Below are 20,599 nucleotides of genomic sequence, written 5' to 3'. Positions count from 1 at the left end.
AAAGCTGCGTTTGAGACACAGGCCGGACGAACTTGCCTCGGCTTTCGATGGAGTTGCCAGTTCGAGGGGGTTAGTTGCGAACCGAGGGAAGGGAGCAGGAGAAATCTGAAGGTTTGGATTCTTGGTCATCATGACAGCAATTGTGTCTCGCCTTTCATCCGGTCGGCCCCCAAAATCTTGATTTCTCTTATTTAGACAGCAGCGGCATCCGGGTTCCGGAGTCGTCGCATCCGTCGTTTCTCGTATCTTTAAATCTGACCGCACACCCGCTTGCTTTCTTTCGAGTGCGCGCGCGCCCGGCCTTCCCCCAAGTCTGACAGCACAAGCGGTTTGCGATTGATTTGCGCCGCCCAGAGAAAGATAAATAAAGAAGACGAGACGATTTGCGAGAGCGACAAGCACAGCAAGCAAGCAAGACAAGCCCAACGCCGAACAGACCAGGCTGCAACAGGACAAGCCTGGTTGTCAATCTCACTTCGGGGGTAGAAAGAGAGAGAGAGATCCACGCCTGTTGATAATCACGTCTATTGGAGCTAGACCACCGAACGACAGGCAGCCAGACAGCCCTCTTCGGCGATCGAAAGCAGGACGAACCTCACTCACAACGAGGCACCACCGTTCGGAGCTCCGGCCGGTGAAGCGTCGACGCACCGGACATTGACGCGACCTGAATCCATCGCCCCGCAATTTTAGAGCGACCTGGGCGCCTGTCCCTGCGCAAAAAAAAAAAAAAAAAAAAGACGCCTTTTGGCTTTTTTCCTGCTGCTCACTTGTTGAGGAAGAGTGTCGATCTGCTTATCCGTACCATCGTCCTCCGTGTGTTGCGTCTTATCCCAGACGTTGAACGAGCGCAGACGGCTTCCGAACCGGGCACTTTCTTTCCCTTCCTTTCCCCCTTTTTCTACACACCTATTACCCTCGTGCATAACCTCGCTCACTCTTTTCTCTCTTCTCCCTCCCTCTCTTCCTCTCTTCCTCAACTCAGTCTCAGAGACAAAAGATACCCCGAACGAAAACACCCTGTCGGTCCCGAGTTGACAACCGCGCTTCTGCCCACGAACCCCAGCAGAACCAACAACTTACACCCACGCACCCCAACCACTCTCCTCGCCCCCCCCCCTCTCCCCGTCTCTGCCCCCCGGGGACCCCATCAACAAACACCTCAACTCCCTCACACACACACAAACAAACCCCGGTCTCGCGCTCCCCAACAATGCCAAGCGCAACGACCCCGCCCGGCTCCGGCCCGGACACCACCCTCCACCTCCCGCGCATCCTCTGCCTCCACGGCGGCGGCGTCAACGCCGCCGTCTTCAAGGTGCAGTGCCGCGCCCTCATCGCGCGCCTGCGCCCGCACTTCCGCCTCGTCTTCGCCGAGGGCCCCTTCATCTGCGCCCCGCACCACGACATCGTCTCCGTCTACGGCGACTACGGGCCCTTCCGCCGCTGGCTGCGCTGGCTGCCCGAGCACCAGCCCGTCGTCGACGCCGAGACCGCCTCCGCCGAGATCCACTTCCAGCTGCGCATGGCCATGGACGACGACGACGCGCTCGGCGCGACCGGCGAGTGGGTCGGCCTGCTGGGCTTTTCGCAGGGCGCCAAGATCAGCGCGAGCCTGATGTACACGCAGCAGATGCTGCGCCAGAAGTACGGCCGCCGCATCGCGAGCGCGGGCGGCAGCGCGGACTGGAAGTTTGGCGTGCTGCTCGCGGGCCGGGCGCCGCTGATCGTGCTGGACGACAGGATAGACGCGCCGCAGGGCGTGGGGGACGCGGCGGAGGCGAGCGTGGTGTTTGACGACTGGCCGAACGGGAGCGGGACGGACCATGTGTTGAGGCTGCCGACGATTCATGTGCATGGGCTGAAGGACCCTGGGCTGGAGCAGCACAGGCGGCTGCTGAAGGAGTACTGCGAGCCCGGGTCGACGAGGCTGGTGGAGTGGGAGGGGAACCACCGGGTGGTCATCAAGACTGTGGATGTTGATGCCGTGGCGAGGCAGGTTCTGGAGCTGGGCGCGGAGTTGGGGCTTGTGAGGGACATCGAGGCATGAGTGATTACTGCATAGCGTTGTTTTGGTTTGGGCATTTTCATTATTTTGGGTGTATTTACTTTGTTGCGTCTGATGGATATACATAGACCGGAAATACCACGTCGTCGCTTTGTTGTTCTTCATGTCGTGTACACTCCCGTCGGCACATCGTGATACCCCCTCTTGCCGATCACATGCGTCAGGTCGCTCCTCCAGTCCTCGCCGCGCGCAAGCCTCTCGACGACCTTTTCAAACGTCCACTCGGGCCTCCACCCGAGCTCGCGCACCGCCCTGGCCGAGTCGTACACGCGGTCCACGCGGTCCGGGAACCTCCATCCGAGCTTCTCAAACACGGCGCCCGCCGCGGGAACGCACTCTCTGTACACGCGCTCCGCGTCCCCACCACCACCAGCATTCAGCCGCGCGAGGGTGTCTGCGTCGTTAGGGAACGGCGGCGGCGCCGAGACGATGTACTTCGCGAACCCGATCTGCGCGGCGCGGCGCACGGCGCAGACGACGGCAGAAACAGTATCGGCGATGTCGAGGCGGCGGTGCGCGAGCTCGCAGACCTTGAGGTTCGCGTCGGCGGGGAACTCGGCGCGGCGGGCGGGGTCGTCGTCCTGCTCGGGGAAGAAGCGCGACGTGCGCAGGACGAGGCAGGGCAGGGATGTGTGCAGGTGGTGCAGGCGGACGAGGTCCTCGGCGGCGGTCTTGGTGGCGCCGTAGATGTTTTTGGGGACGGGCGGGGTGGGTTCGGTGATCCAGGCGGCGGGGGAGCCGGGGGCCGGGGCGAGGGCGGAGCCGTAGGTTGAGGTTGTGGAGATGAAGATGAAGGATTCGAGGGAGGGGAGGTGGGCGGAGGAGGTTTCGAGGAGGGCGAGGGTGCCGGTGATGTTGGTGTCGATGAAGGCTTGTTTTGGGTGCGAGGCGACGTGGGGTTTGTGCAGGGTTGCGGCGTGGATTATGTGTTTGATGGAGGGGTGGGAGGCGAAGAGGGCGGCGAGGGCGGCGCGGTCTGTGATTGAGAGGGTGCGGGTTGTGGTTGAGGAGGGGAGGATGTCGATGCCGAGGGGGGTGTGGCCGTGGGAGGGGAGGGAGAGCATCAGGGCGGCGCCGAGGTGGCCTGAGGAGCCGGTTACGAGGATGTCGTACTCTGGTGAAGACATCGTGGTGATTTGATGACTGCCTGTAGAGGTTGATGTGTTGAAGGAGTTGGTTTAAAGGAGTTGACCTAATATAGCTGGGGTTCGGTGATGGTTAGTCATGGTGTTGAGGCGTGACTCATTGGTCTACCGCGCCAAGGGAAGAATGCCATCGGTAGGGCGTGAGTAGGCGCGCATGGCTTGTGCCCTTCGCCTTGTAATTGATTAGCGGCCCAATTGAAGATGCAGCCTTTCTCGGGACTCTGGAGTGTGTTCAACTACCCTAACCATCCGTTTCCATCGATCCTCATCTACGGGCTGTTTGTTCCAACAAAAACCACTAGGACGGCTGCATACGCGGCTGTGCTAGCCAGGACATCCTTGGCCTCATTGAGAAAGTAAGCCATTAGTATACCAAAGGCAGTAACGAAGGCTGTTGTCGTAATAAGTGAGGTGTAGAGCCCTTTCTTCAGCACCATGATCCACATGGGTCCAACGAGGAACGCGCCTCCGGTAGCTGCAATCATAATACGCTCTTTGAACCCTCGGTACCATGTCTTTGCGACGTTGTTTCCGCGTGTGCCAGTGATCAGTTCGCTGGGTCCGTCGAGGCCCGTGTCCCACGTCTTGATGGATTGAGCGTGGCTCGTTATCTCGTTGGCGAGAGAACTATTAATGTTGCAATTGAGAACGTAGTTGTCTACGTTGTACTCCCCCGTGGCAAGGAAAGGGTCTCTGATGGACTTTGAGCGGTGCTCCATGTAATCGTGATCATGAACCGCTTTGACTATGAGAAACAACAGAAATTGGTTAGTCTTTCTTACTAAAATTGAATACTGACCTTAGGTCAAGACTAGAGAATACGTGTATCCGGAGCCTGGATGCTTGGGGTGGCTCAAGGTTCAAGGGAAATCGATTCATACTGTACTCCTCAAGCGTCTGTTCCCAGCCAGGCGACTCACGACCTTCAAGGCGCATCTCCGCAACGTGCCTCACCAGCTGACATTGCAGCTTCCGAATTCGCATCCGTTGCAGCTCAGCAAAACTGACGCGGAATCGCATTCCGTCCCCAGAGGATGGTGATGATCTGGACGGGGACGCTGGCGTCGGCGCTGATGATCTTTTGTTGCCATACTGGATTTCCCGAATCTTTGTGGCCAATTTGCCAAACTTAGATCCAATGGAGCTGATCTCGGGCTCGTCCAATCTTATAATTAGATTCTCGAGGTGGTGGTTTACAGCCCAGTCGCCTGGTTCGTCGGGGTCAAGACGGATCGGGCTTTGCACTGGCGGTATTGGATCAATCCCAAGGTTACTGTCTGAGCTACGACCGCGAGGCCTGTTGCTGGAGAAACTATTGTGAACTCTTTCTTGGCTATCGGCCGAGGAGTGGAAAGGTTGAGATGGAGTACTGGGCGCGGGCTCTCGATCACGGCTGGTGGAACGATCGGGTCGGTGGGATTGAATGCTATCTGGTCGGCCAATGCACTCGCGCCGAGCGTTGCCAGAGTGTCTGCTTGAACATGAAAAGGAAACTGCGGTCTCATCGCGGCAATCTGCAGCGGAGAGATCAGCAAAAATGATTTTCCTAATCGACAATGGGCTGCTCACCAGTCTTGTTGATGGAGGAGCGAGAGCCCGCCATTTCGATATCAACATCCAGGGAAATGCTAGTAGGGGGGCTGACGTAGGGGCTGTGATCGTCCATCTAAGCTATAAAATCAAGTTCAGAGAAGATGCGCTGTCACGGGGCTTTAAGTCAGGCGTTTTTCTTTCAAGTTCTCTCACCCTTTGGGCTAAAAGTCTGGGCATTAAGAAACAACTCCCTCGTCCGCAGCTCGTATACCATGCGTACAGCGCCCTGATAGGCGACCTGAAGCGGCTATGTAGACGCAGTGAAGTGGAGGAAAATGTGATCTAGCCGCTGAGGAGCTAGCTGCATTAACGGGGCCACGTCACCTACGCATACAGCTGGGCAAAACGGGGCAAAATCTAGATCCATTCTATCGAGAGAAAGATGCTTCTTTGATGCCTGATCTAAGCCTTCTAATCTCAAAATCTCAATCAGATTGCATGCCTCCAAAAAGTCACCAAATCTCGCGGTACAGTCGAGTTGCAGGTCTTGCCTCGAGCCCACGAACACGTACAAAAATTCCCGAGTGAATTTTTCGTCCGTCACTTTTCCACATTCCTCGCACCCCAGCTTACAAGAGCAAAAGGATATCGGCTGGTGGTTCTCGGAACCTGCACAGCATGTCCGACACCAACACTTGTCGACTGCGCGTTTATGTCCACGTCAACTCTACGCCCGCGAAGATCGAAATCGAGTTTCCTGACGCTGCTCTAGCCGTACGCTACCGTCAAAGTATTAATGGGAGCAAGAAGCTCTTACCGTCAAAGCCTTCTACCGTCAGGATGGAGATGCCACGTGAAGCCGTTGAGCTCGAGATGTCCCGATCGCTTGGGTCCATCGTCCTCCACTTCAACAATGTCAGCAACGCAAAAAAATGGGCTGATGACATTTCTTGGCCGGTCGCGGGTCAAGCAAAGCAAGTCTACATTAAACAATCCTGGAATGACAGAGAATTCGCTGAGCTGAAGAAGGCATTGGACGAGAAATGGCGGTCCCCGGGGAAGGGAAAGATAGATGTTCAAACTGCACAGCGACACCCCACGCAGCAAGACTCTACAAAGCGAGACCGTGCAGGGCTGCCGCCGAGGCGCCCAATGATGTCAGTTGAAGCTCCTGAACGGACGCAGAGACTTTTGTCAAGTAGGGTGGTAGCGGACGGTGTCAAGGTCCAGGTAATGGCCCAGATGAAAGCTGCAGACAAGCTGAGGGCAACATCATTCCGAAAACTAGTTGGGATGAAAAGTAACCCAGATAGTTAGAGTATCTTGATTCCCATACCTAGGCACCTATCTTGCCCCTCTGGGTCTCTGCCGGCTCGGGGCCTGGTGTCTGCGGGCGCGCCTGCCCGCTCATAGCAGTCCCGGCGGTGCAACTGAAGATATCATCGCGCTGTGATTGAATATATCGTTGTGCGACCCATGAGAAAAAGTTCAAGCAATGAGGGGTCTCCGTCCTAGGACTGGAGGCCGTACACAGACAAGAAATCCAGGCTCCAGCAGTTGACTGGCGATCCAGCCAAGTGAAACATGTTTCGTAGCTAAGTGACAAGATGGTAAGACAATTCGCCTAAAGATTCTGGTGCTAGAGCGGTCTCCCGTGTCCCGGACAAAATTGCGCGACAACGTCATGGAGGGACGTCGCCGTAAGATGCGGTCTTCATTTGGCAATCAATCCTTTTGTTGGCGCAACCTGGACTTTCGAGCTGTTCTTGAAGAATTAAACCATCACTGAATTCTAAAGCCCTTCCGTTTTACCTTGAGGTGCGCTTTTGATGTCTCCCTCACCTTTGGTATCGCGATCCTTGCGGTACCCAGTCTCTCATATGCATCTTGCCCACCCTCGCCATCAACCCGTCGCAACACCATGAGTAGTAAGTTGTCCGTCCCTTGCTCATTCAAATCGCCGAAGCCAATCTCAATCTCCTTATCCAGCTCCTCAACCTTGAGCGAGGATCCTCCGCCATCATCCTTGAAGATAAGGGCATCCCATTCAGCGTCGAGAAGGACCCCCTTCTCCTCTTCTAGAGTCGGCGTGAAGAAGCCAAATATTGCTTCGTTCTCATCTGAGAAAACTTCAAAGTAAAAGTGGCCCTCGTCCTCGAAATCCATGTCGCGAAGAGTCGCAACTGCAGGACCTTTCGAAGACACAATGCGCCCGTGAGATATTTTAATGGTCATTACAAGGCCCTCGAGATAAAGAAATTGCCGCGTCTCGGGGACGATGCTGGTGAACTTCGAACCATGGTGGGCGTAGAATTCATCGAAGTGCTGCCGTTGCCAACAGCCGGCCTCGTTATTGACCTCTACTTCAATCTTGACGTTGGAAAAGGTGGAGGGTAGTGGCAGGACAGCCTCTTGGTTTCTCTGAAAAACCAAATCGCCCGCATTCATTTTGGCGTTCTGAGGCCGATCGAAGCTGAGTTCCAGCGGCCCTTCCCATCCCGCCCAGGACCAGCTCGGAAACTTCGGGTTGCGTTTCGCAGGGTACTTGAAGCTCCAGTCCATAGCCTGGAGGAGTCCCAAGGTAGCCGTTTGGTGCACTTTGTCATCGAAGATGGCCTCGCTTGAGACGCGCAATGTTGTGAATATCGGTAAACCCCAGAAATGTCCGAATGGCGGTGTCGTTGTTGACCCTCGGCTGAGTATACCAAGCATCCCGTTCAAGTTGTCGCTAGTAAAAGTGAGAGACCTGGTCATGTACTCTTCGATCAACCCAAAGACTGTCGGCCCCTTGTTCAAGCTCATTGCCATGGGAAAGTTGCGCACGCTTTGCGCTGCTTCGCCATACATGGGCGGCCAGATCGGTCCATCCTTGCCATACCTGAATGCTGTGCCGTACTTGAAGAAGATGTCGTCCGGGGCAAAGACGGCTTCCGTACAATGTGAGAAGTTACACTCAAAATAGATCTGGTACTCCGTGAATATGAGACGCCGCGTAGAGAGAAGGCCCTCTTGATATGTCCACCCTCGTTCGGTCCACTTGGCGTGCTTAAGGAGGTTGCTGAGTGGCGGGAGAGAGGATACATAGAGCGTCTCCCCGATTTTGACTGACGGCTGCCGGAGCCGCGACCGGGTGCTTACTCCCGGCAGGCCGAAATTGGCGTCTTCCCCAGCGCAGGCGATGATGGCAAACACGGCCGCCTCGTAGATGATGTGCATGTTGGCGAGCTGGTTTTGTGTATCCTTTCTCTTCTCGGGATCCTGTTGCACGTTGCCGCTTTGGTCGATGCAATACCTGTCTACCCACAGGTAGCCAACGCCGAGGTTCCTGCAAACTACAAATGCGTCCTGGACGACTCTCGGAAACCCGGTCTCAGGGGTCTTTGTGCCCCAGACGTAGCTCAAGGCGACGTATTCTTGGCCTTCCGGAAGAGAGACTAATTTCTCTGTCGAGACGTTCATTACACGGAATCCGGGGATGTCTCTGGCGGATCTTTTGTTCGGGTTTCCACATCCAGTTGGGTGGTATGTGCGACAAGCATTCAACCAACCTTTTACGATGTCGTAGTCGATGGTGTCAGTCGTGATTCGCCTCCCGGAGAAACGGCGATTTCTTGCATTGACAGGGATGACGGGATACAGGTACCCCGAGGACCCGGAGTGCTGGCGCAAAGAAATTCCTTCTTGCTCAGGATAATACACATGCGGCGGCTTCGGATCGATGGCCAAAATCGCTGTGTCTTTTAAACGGCGGGCAGCCAAAAGAGGTCCGATGTTATTCCCATGCTCCGTCTCGCCCGTCGTCTCAAAGTTGACGTATGTAGCCGACACAACATTGACTTCGAAAGGCGAGTCGGAGTGACCACGAGTCGATACTTCAAGCCTGGTGCGCACAGCCGTGAATACGTTGCAGAGGGGGCAAGATGCAGTTGCGAAGTCGTCTGGAAATCGGCCCAAGTCGGCCACCTTCCTCTGAATCGTGTTTCGGTGGCATGGGGTGCTGCCTTCGTCTGGTACTTCGTTGATCATCGCGGCTCGGATATCCACCGCGTTTGCGGTGTCTGTAGCGCCTTCCATCCAAAAGTACCACTGAACCCGTGCATCTTTCTCGTCTTCTTTGCTTTCGGCTCCGACGTTGGCGTCTTTGGAAATGGCGTTGTTGTATTCGGATAGGGTCCTCTCTTCCGGTTCGGCGCCGTTGTTGGATTTGGCATCTCCGCCTTCATCATCTTCATTTTCCTGAGTGGGCACCACAGGGTCCTTAAAGGTTGACGATCTAATTTTCATGAGGGAAGAAGGGTCGGCATCTTGAGGGGGCATATCAACTGGGTTCGGTAGAGGGTCCAGTGAAAGCCTGGCGCATCTTTCGCAGATTTGAGCCGTCTCATCGACAGGCTTCACTTCTGGCGGTGGATTCGTGTCTCTCGGAGGGGCACTTGTTGGATGATGTTCAATCTGCCGACGCATAGATCCAAGAATGTCGTTGATTGGATATGTCAACGTCCGCTCCTCGTCATTTGGGTCCTGTACCGTGTGACTGGCCTCTGCTTCTTTAAGCAGCCCGGACGAGTATAGTATTGATAGCCTGTCTGCCACCCATATCATTGAGTCGTTCACCCAAGGCATGGATTCATCCTGGAGATGTTCAGGCGCGGGTTGAAACATATTGATCGGCTCTCCCTAAAAGACAAATTTGCAGAATCGAGGTGTGGGTGGATGTTGGGTTTGGGATAACCGGCAAGGGCTGACTAGAAACCTCAAGGACGGTGATTGTGCCCTGCTGAAGCTGCACAAGCTACAAAGTGTTTTCGCGGTAGAGCGCGAGTAGCAGATTTGCCTAATGCCTGGACCAGGGTTGCATTTGCGACCAATTGCCGGGATATCCGCCGTTCTCACCTAGACGTGGGTGGTGGCTAGGCACGCATCCTTCTGCAGCTTCCTCAACGATTCTGTTGGACAATGGGCTGTCGGAAAAGTGGAACTATGCATGATGTATCATCGGATTGAAGTGCTGCCTGGTGCTAATATGCCTCACTCATAGGCGGCCGAAACTTTCCGGTCGCCATAATTCGACAATGGCAAGCTTGCTTCCTCCTCCTCAGAAGCCTGCAAATATCAGTCTTTGCAATCCTTTGAAAAATTCGAGTACGCCAAGAGGTACCGCAAGCAATCTGTGAGGCGCGATGGTCACCGAACAAAGCCTCGAGTCTATATTTCCCGCCTTACGACTGGGGCATGTTGAAGGACACTCAAAGGAGCCCGAAGAAAATGAGATTGGCGACAAGATTGCATGCGGCAGAAAATGCACGTCAAAGACCCTCTACGGAAGCTGGGATAACGAAGAAGATGACTTCATCTGGTCGGAAGAGTATCCGGACAATATCGCAGAGGCGGCGGAAAATGAAGAGACGATGCAGTGCGCCATACTTGTGAGAAAAAGTGAGTTTTTACATGTCGTATGTCATGCCAATTTACACAGCCCTTTCTGACAACATCCTGCAGAGAAAAGTACGAATCCAAGAAGATCTCTGGAGATCCACAGCATAGTAATTCAGAGCCCGTTGATCAAAGAGGTGCTGAGCGAAGTCTTTGCCGGATATCCTGATTGCAACCTTGAGCTGGAGCGAACGGAGATCGGCGCTCCATTCGGTCCGTTTGTCCACCGATGGGACGGTTTTACATCTGCTCTCGAAGATGAGAAGTTAGACGAGGAAACTCGACAGCATTTGCAACTATTGAACGACGCCATTTCTCCTGAGGTGATGGACATCATTAATAAGGTTAAAGACTACAAGAAGAATAATGTCGTTGACTTCAAGTACCTGTGGGCCATTTTCGAGCCAGGGTGCACTGTCTTCACTATAGAACATGGTCATCAAATGGCAGCGTGCTTCGAGACGTCGACCTACATTGAGACTCAAAACGGAAAACAGCTACTTCTATGGTGCAAATCAATCAACTGGGAAAAGTTCGACTTTGGATGGGAGAGCAAGAGACTTACGATCAAGGAGTTCAAGAGCACCATTCCCATATCATCATTACCCGTCTTTCCCTTGAAGAACCACAAAGGGCACGCAATTATCGAGCAGAATCTCATCCAAAGAGGCAAGCTATTTGAGAGTCTCTGCGGACTGCAGTACAGAGATTACGATGGGCAAGCTGTCCAAGTTGTACAACTTCAACACAGTTTCGAAGTTCGGGAGAAGGTCGTCAGGGTACAAGAACGTATTGTCATTGACGCCGAGGCGTATGACAGGTTCAATCCCCACGACCAGACATTCACTCATCCGATCTTGGATGACAAGGAAAAGAATGTGGAGTCGTCCCGCTTTGGAAATGCGGAGTACACCGTGATCCCGATAGATTTCGTCAAGAATGGAGAGTCCAAGAAGACCCTCACCGAGTACCAACAGCTCCTGTGCGTGCCGTCGGTTCGCGGCTACGCTCTCAAGACCAAACGATGGCTTCGACTCAGTGTCTCCTCCGTGAAAGAGATCGAGTTGAACGAAGGCGCCTTCAGTAGCTTAGTGCTGCCAGAAAATTACAAGAAACTCCTACGCGCCTTTATGGAAAGTCAGCTCCAGTTCAAAAACGACTTCGACGATTTCGTGGCGGGAAAGGGGAAAGGGATCGTCATCTTGCTTTCTGGTAGCCCGGGAACAGGCAAAACCCTCACTGTAGAGAGCGTTGCCGAAGTCCTCAAGGCGCCTCTGTACAGTCTCAGTGCTGGCGATCTTGGGACCGACAGCGGCAGCGTTCAGGAACGTTTAGATGATGCCCTCCAGCTTGCCGCTGATTGGAATGCAGTGTTACTGATCGACGAATGCGATGTGTTTCTCGAGGCCCGGAGCAGTGATAATCTAGACCGCAACGAGCTCGTCAGCATATTCCTCAGAACGATAGAGTACTATGAGGGGATAATGTTCCTGACTACCAACCGTCTGGACTCGATCGACCCTGCCTTTCACTCAAGAGTACATCTAAGCCTCGAGTATCCTGGTCTTGAGCAATCATCTCGAAAGGAGATCTGGTCGGGATTTCTGGGCAAGATTGGAAAGGGGGATCAGAGTCATGCATTGAGCGAAGAAGATGTTGGAAAGCTTGCGTCGCTGGATTTGAATGGTCGCCAGATTAAAAATGTTCTGAAAACGTCCAATCTGCTCGCCTGTTCGGAGAAGACAAGGCTTAGATTTGACCACGTGAAGACTGTACTTGAAGTATGGCGTTACAAGGTCCAATGAATTACCGAAGCGCGGCGATGGATACTGTTACCCTTTTCTTTGGTCACAAACAATATGATTAGTCCAAAAGTACAGAAAAACCACAGCCTTGGATTCAATCTCAAAGAATAACAATACTCGTTGTGATTCAACTCAGCCATAAACCTCTAAGGGAGCACTGGTATGTGGAGCCCACCCTCAACTAGGTCAAACCACAGACCACAATAGCCATTGTCTCGCGCCGCCTTTACAAGACTTGCGAAACCTTTGAGTTTCGTTCCATATCCCAACTCTCCGGCGGTCACTGGGGACACATACTTGATTACCCGCTCACTAAGAGAGTCGATTTCGAGAGAACTGACTAAGAGAGGTAACCCTATTGGGAGTCTCTTCATTTCCACCGGAACCCACTGGATGAAGCACTCCAGCTCGACTGTGATTTTCAATGCCAGTCGTAGTGCAGTGTCGTCTTCAACGCCGAGCGGATATTGGAGGCGATGAATGATAAGGAGAGTCGCCAGACGGTATACCCGAGCTTGTAGCATCATGGCCGATACTTCTAGCCGAGTAAATTGGCTGAAGAAAGTGGTAGGCGGTGCCGGCTCCCACTCACGCACTCGTCGCTCAATGTCGGCCAGTTGATTCCTGAAATTCCTGGGGCGGAGATGCATAGGATTATCAGATAAGACTGACCCTGCACAAGCCGACTTCTTAGCCTCGTGGCTTAACGTGCAGAGCTCATAGAGAATGTAGATGAGACCACTGCAGAGTCCGAAAGTCCTATCCACCGTATACCAGTCGCTGCGTGGGGGCTGGATGACAGGTATTTCTCGCTTTACGAGGCACTCGACCGTGTCGACAAGTATTGAAGTAACTGTGATAGGGTATAGACAGGGCTGAGAGAGCAGCGAGGGAAACCAGTCTTTGACCAAAAGAAGTGATTGCCGAAGGATGGCATGTGCGGATGTGCCCAAGAGGTTAATATGGTAGACGACTAAGACCTGCCCGAGCATGATAACGGCGGCAGCATCGTGTGCATCGACGATGGCGGCAGCTTGCAACTGCTTGAGACAGTTAGATCCTTCGCGAGGATTCACTTCGTCAAAAGGTCTCATTCTATTGTGCTGGGCATCCCACAGGGCCAGGGCAGCCAGGTAAGCGTCCAGGAGAACACCGCCCGAACGGGCGAAAACGACCGTTATCGCGCCGCGAAAGCTGTCGGAGAAGCTGGGGCCAATCATAAAATGCCTATGATAGCTGTAAAATGTCTGCTGATCTGACAGGACACGGTGAAGATGCTGCTGCCGTTTGGCTACCAAAGTGCGTTCCGGACTGGGCAGTTGTAAAGGGAGGTTGTAGTCATAGACGGCCTCCACGAGTGTGAACAGATCTGCGAGCGACGAATCGTACGTCCAAGGCGGCTGGAAGAAGTTATTGCGAGACATGGAATTAAGCAGCTCGGGAACATCGCTGGTATCAATGTCGACGTCGGTTCTCTCGCGTGAGGCCCGCCTGCTGCGCGTCATCGGTTTCGTCAGTCTCCCCTGCCCCACCGTACTCAAAGCCCCTGATGTTCTGGGTAGTCCCGATGCCATTGATCACCATGCTCTCGATTCTGCTGCAATGTCTAGCAGAGCCTTTAAAGTCTGAGTGCATTGGGGTCGCAGGCTGTCCAGGCAGCGTGTCGTCCGTTCCAAAACTGAGAATCCCGCAACTGCCATATGGGACCTTCTTAGCCATAGGCGGGCGACCCATGCGCCGCACCCGTCGCTCGAAGGAGCAACGTGTGCTTAGAAGCCTGCATTGCCGACACTGATGTTCGTTGGCGTCGAAGAGGCATCGTCCCTTTCTGCGATAACAACCGTCGCAGGCTGTCCGAGGCATGAGAGTTGGATTCTGCAGGGCCCGCAGAGCGTTCTAAGGAAGCCCAAATACAAGTGCAGGAAGATGACTAACTGTCAGGTAGGCGGATTTGTTGTCGGATTGTACAGGACAGCTGAAAAATATCGCGGTCGAGATGGCGAGAGGACAAAGGGGAGAAGAATCATGGGAGAAACAGCGAAGTGAGACGATATAAGTAGCAAGACAGGGTCGCTGTTGTGGAGACACACAGGGGTAGTGCTTTCACCAACAGTCCAGGGTCAACACCCAATGCCCCTTGATTATGGCTTCAAGGTTGAAGGGAAAAGAAACAGACTGTATCGTATCGGTATTAATTGCACTGGTGCCGTCGAAGTTGTGTAAAGTGTTGACTACTACTAGATGATACATTTTGTGAAGAATTCTTTTGTGAACACTTGTATGACCAGGGATACATGAGAGGTCCCCCTTACTCCAACCACTCCCTACATGTCTAACCGCCCCCATCAACTACTATGCCGCCCTAAACTCTGTGTTATCCTCGCTGTACCCTAGACCTACTGTCCGATTGAGTCCCGGAGGATCTCCTGGAACCAGTTTGGCAACCCTCGAAACCCCGACAACCAGGAAGCTCGGGACGGGATGATGAGCTGAGCGCCGCGACGGGAGAAGATTTGATCTGCGACAACCTTCGCCACGTCTTCGGGCTTCATCATCTTGTTGGTGCCGCCACGCTCAATCGCCTTCTTATCATCCTTCGTCATATCAGTGGCCACCCACATGGGATGGACCACCGTCGTCAGCACACCTGGCGATCGATAAATATGCTTGATTTCGCCTGTAAGACCTTCGTGAAATGCCAGCGCGCCTGCCTTTGATGCCGAGTAATCAACGGCTGTCGGTAGCGAGATAAAAGAAGCCATGCTCGCGATTGTGACGATATGTCCCTTATTCTTCAGTATCATATTCGGTAAGAATGCTTTAGTCGTATACCAGAGTGCCATCAGGTTTACCCCAAAGAGTTTTGACGCCTTCTCTGGAGCCAAGTCGAGAATGGAGCTTCGATTCGCCATGCCAGCGTTATTGATCAGGATGGAGGTGTAGCCGACCATCTCTCGGATGCTATCTGCAGCCTCCGCCACAGCAGAAGCCGAGGAAATGTCGCATTTCCAGTAGAAGACGGTGTCGATCTTTTGAAGCTCCGAGGGGAGTTCCGCTACATCGAGGATTGCGACTCGCAAGCCTCTTTGGACAAGGGCCAGGACGATGGCTTTCCCGATCCCATTGCAGCCGCCAGTGACGACGGCAATTTCTTCAGACCAGCTCCAAATTCCACGTACGAAAAGGCTCCAATTGTTGGTTGCACGAAGATTCTGGATACGGTTCAAGACGCGCCCTACCCCGAGAGCGAGCAAGATCTTGAGGACTGTCTTGAGGCCCCAAACACCAATCCTGAGCTGGATGATGTCTGAGTTGGTGATTTGGGTGACGAGATTGGGCGGGCCGTATATTAAATACGCAAGGGCTGACGCTGAAAGAGCCGGGTTCAAGATGGCGCCAACAACAATGTGTATGGATTTGACGGCTCCTTGAACCAGAGTAGCCATGATATTTGTTCGGTAAAGAGAGCAAGGCGAAGATGCCAAAATGTGATGATTGACTGGATGATGAGGTGAATTCCGTCAGTCCGTTTGAGTGCGCATGCTCCAATTTATGTCTAAGTTTGTCACTTGCCTGTCGGACGACCCTCGCACATGATGCCAACTTCCCATCGTCTCACTGATACCTTGGTTCTTTCTTCACTTCAACTCCTGTCTAATTATCGCACAGCAGTCCCGATGACCCCGGTAAGTTCCAACCACTTTTGGCATAGCGCGATTTCGCGGACAGGGCTCGTCGGCGACTTTCTTCCCAATACGGAGGCCTGTTGGAGCCGGGCTTGGTTGGGGTTCCACTGCCACTGCTTGCTCTCGCCGCTTGACCGGTACGATGCGGGATGTGAGACCATGGGAGCCTGACCTCTACTGATTAATCTTGAAATCCTGCAAAAGATCTGACATTGATAAAATGACTGTGGACGAGAAAAACCATTTGAAGCATACTATTATTTTCTGTCTTTTCCCTTTTTATAACACCGCCTAATTTCCCTGCGTCTGCGCGGCTATATTTCCTATGTACTGAATTATTCCTGTTCAAGACGATAGCAGCGATTACGGAGGAAAGAGTGTGATATGATATGTGGGTCCCGGCCTCAGCGCGCGAGCACGACGAATACGACGAAAGCGACGAAAGCGACGATAACAGCCATAATGACCCAACGTAGAGAGCAGTCTGACATTGCCATCGTTGGAGCAGGAGGTACAGGAACCAACACAGCCCGTAACATATGTCATCTCAAGCGCTCCAGTCATATGATTATGCTCAATCGTGTTGCAAGCCCAAGGCTCCAAGCAAGTCACAAAGACAAGGTATGTGGCCAAATGATAGATTCAAACGTCGTATTTCGTTTTTAATTTCATGACTAAGCCTAACAATGTTATGTTGTAGCTGATGATCAGTCCTTGTAACCAGTGAGGTTCCACTGCCGAGTCACTACTCGACAAAGTTCGTGGATGGCATAAACATTGTCCCTGCTCAATTTCAGGTTGCTCTGGAGTCTGACGCGTTCCTCCATGTCGAATTCCCGTTTGTTCCACATCTCCCAAGTAAGGAAGCTATGCGGGAGAAAGTTCGCGTGTTCAAAGTCGATGATGATGATCCTGCTGTTTGGGTTCTCTCTGTCCTCCATGATGAAATTGTGTAGGTTGAGGTCGCAATAACACAATTTCAGACCCTCAGGAACAAGGTTGGCCTGGATCATATCTGAGCGTTCCTGGAGAAACAACCAGTCAATGTCTTGTTATGTCCATATCAATATGTCAGACATACCTCGACGATCTTCTTGTTTACGAACTCGTTGAGTTCTTCCAAGTTCGCAAACTCTCTCGGTGCATCGGAATCGTCCTTGCCAAAAGCCCAGTTCTTGATAAGGCCGCCCCCGACAGGCCCAGGGCTGACATCGCTGGGGGGTGGAAATGAAAGAAGGAAGGAGATTGCATCTGCGACCCGGTTCTTGAAGGGAGCTTCCTTTTCGGCAATTTCTTCAGCTGATAGTTCTGTTTTACCGGAACTCTGCTCTGCTTGCTGTTCTTGGGGAGGCGATGCAGAAAGCCCCGGCGTCTCTTCTCCATGTGCCTGGCTCTCATCGTGCGTCTCTGAAGTAGCCAGTTCAGCCGATCCTTCTGTTCGGTTTGAGTCTTCGCCGCTCTTGTCTACAGATTGGGCTTCAGGAGGTAATACGGCAGACTCTGAATTCCCTTGTTCATGCGCGTGGTTTTCATGACGCCTCAGTAAAGCAGCCCGTTCGTACTTCCTCTTCGTTTCCTCAAGCACAGCACGTACTGCTATAAGAGGGTCTGGTCTGATATCGCTTGAGATTTGGGCCACGGAGGTGCCCGTGACGTATTCCATTACAATAATGCCGTAAGGAAGCAACTGCGATTCGTCAAAGCTGTGCAGTTTGACGTCAAGCTCTGTGTCAATGAAGTCGAAAACCCGCGGGACACGGAATCGCTGCCTAGCTCCCTCATCCATCTTGGACAGCTGTTCGTATACGTAGTACTGCGTGTTGGCTTCTCTTCTCAGAGAATCGCTGTCATGTCCGTACTTTACCCAAACGAACACGTCGGCCGGCAGGCTCTTCGGAGAAAAGCGGAAGCCTCGCAAATTGTCGTAATACGGCCTTTTTGAGCATTCCGCGACATTTTGCAGCGTATTTTGGAGAACTTCGTCGTGATCAGGCTTCCAGCCAGATGGGAGATCCATTTCGTGGGCGGAAAAAAATGCCTTGGTATCGTGCCTCGATAGGATGATGGTTTTCGAAGAGCAGCAGAGTGGGAAAACTGTCGGGGTTTTGCCAGGTACACCTCATTGAATGTGGATACAGTGCGGGGTAAGGGTCGGGCAGCCGAATCTACTGTGCACACCCAGCGCTTACTTCGTCGTCGTGCCCATTCCTTGGAAAAATTGCTCTCGGCTTTTCTCACGTCAACTAACTCTTTCTTTAGAACCAGCAGACATTGCCCCTCTTCCAATCCTGTAAGCGCTTAATATTTTCGGTTTGGAATTGCATTAGCCAATGGGAATCACTTTGTGGAGTTGCATACCACCATCTGTTGGTTATCGTTTTGCTCATCCCAAGATATCTTTGGCTGATTGATCGGCGCCAGCCATCTCGCAAAAGCGACGGAGCAAGGGCTCTATCGAGGGTCACAATGCTGGAACGTCCCGTCTATGCGCTATGTTGGAGCGTTCAAGTGGTAGGCGCCCATATGTCTGTAAGGAGGCGGCGTTCTGATAAGTCAAGTAGTCGGTTGGAACTTGTCAGGGATGAAGGTTACATTCGGTCGTGCAAAAGAGCAGCAGGTGATCATTTGATTCATGGCCCTGCATTACACGGCCAGCCACTTGGGTGCTTGGTCGCCCGGCCGAGCCAACAAGCAACAAACTGTCCAATAGTCGCAAGACCAAGTACTCCTGCTTCAATAGCTCTCTTCTTCTAAGCGCCGTGTCAACTAAGCGCCGGTTCAGGAAACGCTTCTACAACAGCTCTGACAATCGGATTTGGGACCGAATCATTACAACATGACCGGAGATCTTCCTGGGTATAAATGCAAAGGCCTAGAAGATCTTTGGGCTTCATCAGCACCGATCATCACCTCGCACATTCTTCGCAGAAGTTCATTTCCTGGACTTACCTTTGCTCGAAGTCTTCTCTTCAACTTGTGCAAAGTCCTGAGACTTTGGACGACGACTACCTATTGTATTCTTGGCAATTTACCGCATGAAACACATACCCATTGAGCCAGCATGTTTGCACAGAAAACCACACCGGATACATCAGAAGAGGCTCTTCATAGGCTCATGGAAAATGCAGTGGTCAAAGGAACTATTGTGGAAGTTCTTATGCCAAATCCGGGCAACACTGCAGATCCGTTCAAGGGTGAAATGGGAAAGAAAAAGAACCATTGGGTTTTCCGCTTCACAATCAGCAAAGGGTAAGTGGCATATTTCTCAACTACATATTTGCTCAACGTAGGGCCCAAGATCTCTCTTCAAAGCCAACGCTCAGCTGATGGCATTGCTATCACTTCAGCATTTGTTTACTTGATGATATTCTTTGGTTCTTAAAAGGAGGCCATCCTGGAACGAGATCTGCTAACATTCGCGACCTTCCAATAGCATACCATACCATCAGAGGGGTATAAAGAAATTTTGTCTCAGTGTTAGAGCATCGGTGGAGCATCCCTCGGGCTCATTGAATTGCCCGAGCGTCAAATTGAGACCGATGGCCAATGACCAGCAGATATCAAACAGCGCTATAGCGCACTTTGGATTTCGAACCCTCCGCAGGGGTCTCACAATCAAAGATTTCATACGAGAGGCCAGTTGTTTGCTACCTTTCAAATACGTCATTGTAGCAAAATCACTTGTTCCAGCCGCAACGTCGTCATCCACCTCCAGAAGAGGAGGATCTGGACGATCGGAGGACCTACAGGAGCATCCAAATGGCTGCCGCGACTTTACGTAAGTAACATCACATTCTCACCATCTGATGAAACCTGCGAGAATGAAGCTAAATCAATGTAGCGCGCAATGGTTCTATCGCCTTCATCGCGGTGGGTACATTTCTTGGGAAACTCATGACCCCAGGCATGTGGGTGGCCTGCCAGTAGTCCAGAATAGCGAGGCCTTTCACGACTTGATCGGCTACAGATACAGCCCTGGCAGAGTCGATGTCTGCCCGATTGCAATGGCAGAATTGCCACCCAATCAAAGATTCTTGAACTGCGAAGTGGCCTTAGAGTATAACCCAAGTGTTGGAACTCCAATTCGGAACGCCCCTGACGAATTCGCACATCACGTCAAACTTCCGTACCAGAGTACACAGCCTCCGGTGCAGGTTTTCAGACCGGCGACTGCTGCTCAAAGGAATTCAGCTAGGAGCAGGACGGGCGGTTCTCGTCGTTGATCATCAAAACTCCAGGTTGCCAAAGATGATGTTGAGATCATATAGAATAGGGTTGTATTTACTGTTAGGAAAGGTTTAGTTTGGAATTCTGAGTTTGTGATGCACAATACTGCGGCATAAGACGTGAGTGAACCGGGAACGGACTTGTGTCTCATGATGAAAGTCTTTACTACATGGGGAACATAACGATGCCAATGTGATCTTTTGATCTAGCCTAGTTTCTGTCTTGTTACTGCGCTAATCGTGCCTCCCTCCTCCTTCTCTTCTGTTTGTTTCTGGTACAACAATACGCTGTGCAGCCCCCCATGACCAGAACGAAAGTCAATGAGGTAGCGATGATGATGGCCATGAGTTGTTCACCACATGCCCTACCCCCCTGAGTCGGATCGCGACATGTAGCGTCGCAATTCTCCGGTATCTCGACCGTCGGCGAAGGATCACCCGGGATCCACAATGCTATTGAAGCCCCCGATGGGAGGTCAGGAGGGGACGGCGTCATTACAGCCTGATCTGATTTCTCCCATGCAATTCTCCAAGCAGGCTGCATGAGCAGACCCTTTGTGAAAGGTATTTCTGCATCAAGAACGACGCCGGTACATGTCTTCTGATCTTGCTTTTTCAGGCGCCCAGCGCAGGCGGGATAGAGGATGTTGTAGTTTTGGTCACCGGTTGACCAAAACACCTCGCCGCTAGTGAGACTCGTGAA

At 52.6% G+C, this 20,599-nt stretch overlaps 8 protein-coding genes across 8 annotated transcripts; 3 read left to right on the top strand and 5 right to left on the bottom strand.

Annotated features, from left to right (window-relative positions):
* Positions 1-1,213: 1,213 nt before the first annotated feature.
* citA-1 (Esterase citA) lies at positions 1,214-2,050 on the top strand (the record flags this gene model as incomplete). Its single annotated transcript, XM_037317740.1, has 1 exon — positions 1,214-2,050. One exon carries the CDS (start codon positions 1,214-1,216, stop codon positions 2,048-2,050), a length of 837 nt encoding a protein of 278 aa, XP_037183648.1.
* A 119-nt stretch (positions 2,051-2,169) lies between these two features.
* CGCA056_v002481 (Bifunctional protein gal10) lies at positions 2,170-3,195 on the bottom strand (the record flags this gene model as incomplete). The annotated part of the gene is made up of 1 exon (XM_037317739.1): positions 2,170-3,195. The coding sequence occupies one exon, from the start codon at positions 3,193-3,195 to the stop codon at positions 2,170-2,172; it is 1,026 nt and encodes a 341-aa protein (XP_037183645.1).
* Positions 3,196-3,482: 287 nt separating this feature from the next.
* Positions 3,483-4,149, bottom strand: CGCA056_v002480 (uncharacterized protein; the record flags this gene model as incomplete). Its single annotated transcript, XM_037317738.1, has 2 exons — positions 3,483-3,958; positions 4,095-4,149. 2 exons carry the CDS (start codon positions 4,147-4,149, stop codon positions 3,483-3,485), a joined length of 531 nt encoding a protein of 176 aa, XP_037183646.1.
* Positions 4,150-9,926: 5,777 nt separating this feature from the next.
* Positions 9,927-11,984, top strand: CGCA056_v002479 (putative 26S proteasome regulatory subunit-like protein; the record flags this gene model as incomplete). The annotated part of the gene is made up of 2 exons (XM_037317737.1): positions 9,927-10,182; positions 10,246-11,984. 2 exons carry the CDS (start codon positions 9,927-9,929, stop codon positions 11,982-11,984), a joined length of 1,995 nt encoding a protein of 664 aa, XP_037182516.1.
* Positions 11,985-12,130: 146 nt separating this feature from the next.
* On the bottom strand, positions 12,131-13,408 carry CGCA056_v002478 (uncharacterized protein; the record flags this gene model as incomplete). Its single annotated transcript, XM_037317736.1, has 1 exon — positions 12,131-13,408. The coding sequence occupies one exon, from the start codon at positions 13,406-13,408 to the stop codon at positions 12,131-12,133; it is 1,278 nt and encodes a 425-aa protein (XP_037182515.1).
* A 972-nt stretch (positions 13,409-14,380) lies between these two features.
* On the bottom strand, positions 14,381-15,430 carry RED2-1 (Dehydrogenase RED2; the record flags this gene model as incomplete). The annotated part of the gene is made up of 1 exon (XM_037317735.1): positions 14,381-15,430. The coding sequence occupies one exon, from the start codon at positions 15,428-15,430 to the stop codon at positions 14,381-14,383; it is 1,050 nt and encodes a 349-aa protein (XP_037182514.1).
* A 947-nt stretch (positions 15,431-16,377) lies between these two features.
* CGCA056_v002476 (uncharacterized protein) lies at positions 16,378-17,687 on the bottom strand (the record flags this gene model as incomplete). Its single annotated transcript, XM_037317734.1, has 2 exons — positions 16,378-16,695; positions 16,752-17,687. 2 exons carry the CDS (start codon positions 17,685-17,687, stop codon positions 16,378-16,380), a joined length of 1,254 nt encoding a protein of 417 aa, XP_037182513.1.
* A 1,044-nt stretch (positions 17,688-18,731) lies between these two features.
* On the top strand, positions 18,732-18,923 carry CGCA056_v002475 (uncharacterized protein; the record flags this gene model as incomplete). Its single annotated transcript, XM_037317733.1, has 1 exon — positions 18,732-18,923. The coding sequence occupies one exon, from the start codon at positions 18,732-18,734 to the stop codon at positions 18,921-18,923; it is 192 nt and encodes a 63-aa protein (XP_037182512.1).
* Positions 18,924-20,599: the final 1,676 nt, after the last annotated feature.

Source organism: Colletotrichum aenigma (genome assembly GCF_013390185.1).
Source record: "Colletotrichum aenigma strain Cg56 chromosome Unknown KSG_Cg56_contig02, whole genome shotgun sequence".
In the NCBI taxonomy this organism is placed as follows: Eukaryota; Fungi; Ascomycota; class Sordariomycetes; order Glomerellales; family Glomerellaceae; genus Colletotrichum; species Colletotrichum aenigma.
This window is presented reverse-complemented; position numbering and strand designations above follow the sequence as displayed.